The sequence below is a fragment of the Octopus bimaculoides genome, chromosome 13 (assembly GCF_001194135.2).
Source record: "Octopus bimaculoides isolate UCB-OBI-ISO-001 chromosome 13, ASM119413v2, whole genome shotgun sequence".
Lineage (NCBI taxonomy): Eukaryota > Metazoa > Mollusca > Cephalopoda > Octopoda > Octopodidae > Octopus > Octopus bimaculoides.
Window position 1 is genome coordinate 30,383,959 of NC_068993.1, and position 6,222 is coordinate 30,390,180.

The window sequence follows — 6,222 nt, forward strand, 5'->3', positions numbered from 1 at the left end:
CCACCGAGGTCGTCTTTGCCTCTCAGCCTTTCGGGGTCGATAAATTAATTACCAGTGAAACACTAGGATCAATGTAATCGACTGGTCCCCTCCCGAAAATGTCAGGTTTTGTGCCTATAGTAAAAAGTATTATTATTATTGTTGTATTTGGGGATGGTCATGTTGCAAGTTTGCCAATAAAAACACACGCACTATATATTTGGTGTTAATTTGATTCAGCTTTATTTTATTTGTTACATTACTCGTATTTTGGCCGAAGTTCTTTCGTCACACTTCTGTGACCTCATCAGTGGTCCTTTGCTTTCTTCTTCATCTTCTTCTTCTTCTTCTTCTTCTTCTTCTTCTTCTTCTTCTTCTTCTTCTTCTTCTTCTTCTTCTTCTTCTTCTTCTTCTTCTTCTTCTTCTTCTTCAAATGTAGTGAGCTGGCAGAATCGTTAGCACACCGGGCAAAATGCTTAGTGGCATTTCGTCTGTTTTTACGTTCTGAGTTCAAATTCCACTTAGGTCGACTTTACCTTTCAGCCTTTTAGGGTCGATGAAATAAGTATCAGTTGAGCAATGGGGTCGATGCTCTCTCCCTCCAAATTTTAGGCCTTGTGCCTTTTAGTAGAATGGATTATAATAATAATAATAATAATAATAATAATAATAATAATAATAATAATAATAATAATAATTATTATTATTATTATTATTATTATTATTATTATTATTATTATTATTATTATTAAAGGCGGTTAGCTGGCAGAATTGTTAGCAGGCCAGGCAAGATGCTTAGTGGCATTTCTTTCGGATTTATGTTCTGTGTTTAAAATTCCACTGAAGCCAACTTTATCTTCTATCATTTCGGCGTCGATAAAATAAGTAGCAGTTGTGTACTGCGGTCTATGTATTCAACTAACCCCTTTCCGCAAAATTTCAGACCTTGTGCCTATTGTAGAAATAATTGAAGGCATCATCTTGGCAGAATCATTAGTGCATCCGGAAAAATGCTTCGTGGCATTTTTTCTGACCCTTTACGTTTTGAGTTCAAATTCAGCCGTGGTCAAATTAACCTTTCATCCCTTCAGGCTCGATAATATAAGAATCAGTCAATCACTAGCGTAATTGATATAGACTATACCCCTTCCCACATATTTCAGTTTATATGCCTATATATTAAAAAGGATTATTAACATCGTTCAGTGTAGTAAGTTGGCGTGAGCGATAAAGCGCTGGATGTAATGCTAAAGATTTCATTGTAATTATGTTCATTGTTTCAGTTTCAAATTCGGATCGGTCTACTTAGCCTTTCTCCACTTCGATCGCGGATAAATTAAGTATCAACAAAACACTCAATTTGATTTAATTCATAAAACAGAATAAATTCGAATCTAATAAACGAAAAAGAAATTTATATATTGATTCAGTATGCTCCATCGCCATCATCATTAACAAAAATATATTTTGATATCTTTTCAGAATCTCTCTGACTGCCTCTTGTCCCATGAAACTACAAAATTATCCGATGGACACTCAGGTTTGCCAGTTATATTTACAAAGCTGTGAGTAACAACGTTATTTAGTGTTATCCATTTGGATATTTTATCTTCAATGACTTTAACCACTACCTGTTAGAAAGAAACGCAGAAGTTAAACGTTTTATAAAATAAAATTAAATCTTAAGTGTTCAGTTAAAAAGTTCAAGCTGCTTCGACCTATTTCACGGTCTGATCAACGTCGCATGGCATATCAGACAAGTGTCTTTTACCAGAGTCTCATGTTAACAAATATCTACATGGGGTAGCTAGTATGGGAGATAATGTTTAGAAGAAAATGATGTTTGTAATAAGGGTGGAACAGGGAAATATTCGGGTTGTGTGCGTGGGGTAAGAGGTGAACTACAAACCAATAAGTCCTTCTTTCCTTATATAAGAATTTAAAAAAATATAAAAGGTATTTCAGTTTATCGCCTTCTACTTTTAGCATTAAGCCTAATTTTGTTCAGTCAGCACTCGGATAATTTTCACAAGGATACAAAATAAATTAAATAAAAATGTCAGTTCCAGTGTATTATGGAGCTTATTTCATCGGCACAAATTGTAAAACAAACAGTACAATAGCGGGTTAAATTATAATGTTGTAGAAAGCCTGCACCCCAAAAAAAGACATCATGATACATGCCAAGTAATTTTAAATATAGTCTACGTTTATTTGTATTTAAAACAAAAACAAAAGGAAGATATAGTTTTAAAGGAAGTCGATACAGTTATTTGTAAGTAGATGAAAACACGATAAAAAAATTTAACTAAGATTGAATATCAATATTATATTTAAGTTGAAACCATAATAACATGTGCCTTATTTAACTTTTTAAACATAGAATGAAAAAGAAAAGCGAATTCGTCCATAATATTTAAGAAACATACTCTTTTGTTTAGGCTTCATTGTTGAAAAGTTATTTATTACCTTATAATCTTGCCCAGTAGGCAACTTGTGAACGGAAATACAACTTACGTGCTTCAACTGGTTGAATGATCATTCCAAAATTGCGCCAATTATTGGTAAGGTTAGTAAAACGTGGACAGGTTAGAATAAATGGATCATATGCTATTAGCGATCATGATTTTATGTATGTTGATAGTAATTCGACACTTTAATCTATCAAATGTTCATTATCTCTTTGTGCGTGTCTTTCTGTGAAATAAACTCTTGCACCAATTCCGTTTGACTATGAATGATGTCTGAATATGTATAAACTAAAATTTCGAACTTGTTCTCGTTATCTGTGTAGTCAAAATGCTTTGGATCTAAAGTACTGATTGTAAAGTATTTATCTAAACCACTACGATTTTTACAATGTAGATTGCTCGAACAGAGTGATTGTTCTAGCACATTAAGTCAACAATAAATGCTTCTAGAAAATCGAGATCTAAACGTAGTTACAATCACAAATTAAAACCATTCTTACTCAAGTTCTATGGGTAAGATACAAACATCTCAATGTCAAGTTATCTCGTCTTAAAATGCAGAGAGTATAAGTCAATGGAGATCGCTTCTGACTGATAATAACAACTGCTAGAATTACCAATGAAATTGTTCTCGTATCACCCCTACTAACTTTTTTATACAGAAGAATGCATTGGATAATCCTAGATATACCACACTAGACATGATGGTCATACGTGAACTCAATTAGGACTTAATGATGCTACAACAACGACAGCACAATATTCTGCGTTGACAACAGGAAACAAAGGGATTTGACACGTGGCAAACATTAGAAATAAGTTCTGGAAAATTGCAATTTGATTTTGATCCCTAGTTGAAGTCATTTTTTTATTTTTTCATAATTATATATTCGCAAAAGAGATGGATGTTAAACAATCTTATTTCTTCATACATGCAATAGAAAAAACCTCATGTCTATGTCATTAATCAGACTGCACAATGACAGAAAGTGTACAGTGCCAAGCTAAATGGCCAGCAGTATTTATTTCTATTCTACTTCCTATTTTTTATGTTCCTATCGGAACCGGTTTTCTCTTTCACTGAGAAAATTAGGTAAGCGTGACTACCTCTCATACATACAAAAGTTTGACTATAGTTTGGGTAATACAATAAGTCAACTTAAACGCTGTCGACTGAAGTCCTATTTAGAAGGAAAATAGTCTTTCAACACGACACAGAAAAAGAAATAAAAATAAGTCGAAGTATACGACGAGTGTTTGTGTGCATGTGCGTGTGTGCGTGTGTGTGTGTGTGTGTGTGTGTGTGCGTGTGTGTGCGTGTGTGTGTACGTGTGAACAGACGAGTAAGTCAATCTCATATATCGTATGATAATAATAATAATAAATGCCCTGATGCAATACTAGGCACTGGCTTTCATGGCTCCTTATCTTAACAACTGAATGAAAGTACTATCATGTATATGTTTTGTCTTGGAATAAAAGAAAGGCTACAGCAAATGTTCTGCTCAATACCACAAACCACAGCACATACCCAAAGCACGCAGAATGGCGCTCGGTAGTTGTGGAAGGATTCCGACCACCCCTAAGCGACTAAAAGTGGACTGACACATTGCTATAAAATAAAGAACTGTGAGACAATCATGTCGCGCGCATATGGTTATGATGCATGTGCCTGGTGTACTTTAATCAGACGGTTAGTCATGGTGGGTATATTGGGCTTTGCATATTTGTACCCCAGTATCACTTTGATGGCATACGCTGCTCTCTCACTCAGTAATAATAATAAGACCAACAACAACAACAACAACAACAACAACAATAATAATAATAATAATAATAATAATAATAATAATAATAATAATAATAATAATGACACAAATAGGGGCTGCAATAAGGGTGGAACACTTGCAGAAAACAGCGCTGCTTGGAACCGCTTGAATACCCCGGATGGTGCTCAAAAATTAAGAATGTTACCTTAGTTCACTGGTAGTGAACAGCTGATACCATAGTTTATGTCCAGCGTTAGTATCTGTTCAAAGACAATAAAATAATAATAATATTAATGACAATGATGACGATTATGATCCATCCATCGTCGCCCATTACTCATGGGAAGGTCGGGGTGGGGAGTCTTCAGGTATTCCCTCCATAGACTCCTGTCAGAAGCAACTGTCATTACGCTTACCGGTTAGATTCCCAAGTGTGAACAATTGACACTATGAATAATCCTTTTTTTCTTCTTTTATACTCTAGGCAAAGGCCCGAAATTTTGGGGGAATGGGCTAGTCCATTAGATCGACTCCAATTCGCAACGGGTACTTAATTTATTGACCCCAAAAGGATGAAAGGCAAAGTCGACCTCAGCGGAATTTGAACTCAGAACGTAAAGACAGACGAAATACCGCTAAGCATTTCGTCCGGCGTGCTAATGTTTCTGCCAGCTCACCGCCTTAGTCACACTATGAATATTATATAGCCATATCATTCTTAGTCTACAACCACATCATTCTTAGTCTATTGTCTTTCTCGTTTCCAATTTGAGTTGTTATCTGGTCAACTGTTAATGGCGAAAAATGACGGATTTGTCGATACCTTCTTTAACTGTAAACATCTTCTATAAGATGCACCACAGAGATATTTACTTGTTACACATACGTCTTTTCCATACTAAAGTAACAACAATGTAGACACTCTCTCACTCGATCCAATATAGAAGTCTCAAGATGGTCAACTGACCTGCTAGAAAGAAGGCGCGCAACACCCTCAAGTTTCACAACGCTATCTTAACAACATTGGGCTGTGTACAAGATAGTCTAAAACAACATGATGGAAAGAAGGATTAGAATACATTAACTTGATCTGATTAGGGCTGTCAAGGTTAAAAAACGACAAAAACAACATTTCTTTCTGTTTATAAAACTTCTAACACCCTTGTTAATTCATTATATTTTTTAGCACCTACCTTCATTCATCCCCCAACTACCTGACTACATAACTACAAAGCTACACACCAAGATCAGTCCCATTGCATGGTGCCTTGGGCAAGTGTCTTCTACAGTAGTCAGGTTGACGAAAACGTTGTGAGTGAATTTTGGTAGACAGAAACAGAAAGAAGACCGTCTTATGTTATATATGTGTTTGTGTGTGTGTGTGTGTGTGTGTGTGTGCGTATGTATGTGTGTGTGTACGTGCGTGCGTGCGCGGATGTGTATGTATGTATGTATGTCATTATTCAATTTTATTTCAAGAATTCTTGCCAATAGAGAAAGAGCCCGTTTCTAAACCAGATCCAAGACACCTTCATCGAAATCTCGACAACACCAACAGGGTATTTCTGTATGTATGTAAGTATGTATATATGTTTGGATGTATTATGTACGTATGTATGTTTGTAGATAAAACTTACTTGGAAAAGGATGCGTGGCGTTTAATCCTATAATAATATAAATAAAATATAAATATATGCATATATCGATACATATATGTACATACCTACATCTATATGTATACATACATGCAAATATGGGTACAGGACATAAAAAAATAATCGTTAAACACAATGAGAAACGAAAACATAAAAACGAACGAAAACATAGAAAACGAACTTTTTTTCGAACAGCGAAAAGACCAAACAGAGAAACGAGACATGCAACATAAAGAGTATACCCCTTCGTCAGTTGTCCCTGTTTCATCTACCCCTCGTTTCGAAGGCAAGGACAATACGCGACTTCGTAGAAACAGTCCTTCTCGCAAACCAAATTAAGTAAAATTT

At 35.3% G+C, this 6,222-nt stretch overlaps 1 protein-coding gene across 1 annotated transcript in view; it reads left to right on the forward strand.

Annotated features, from left to right (window-relative positions):
* LOC106870540 (glycine receptor subunit alpha-2) overlaps positions 1-6,222 on the forward strand; it is a 305,943-nt gene that overhangs the window by 249,916 nt on the left and 49,805 nt on the right. Inside the window, exon 5 of the mRNA XM_052972406.1 lies at positions 1,462-1,544. Coding sequence (XP_052828366.1) covers positions 1,462-1,544 — 83 coding nt within the window. The remainder of the gene's footprint in view (positions 1-1,461; positions 1,545-6,222) is intronic.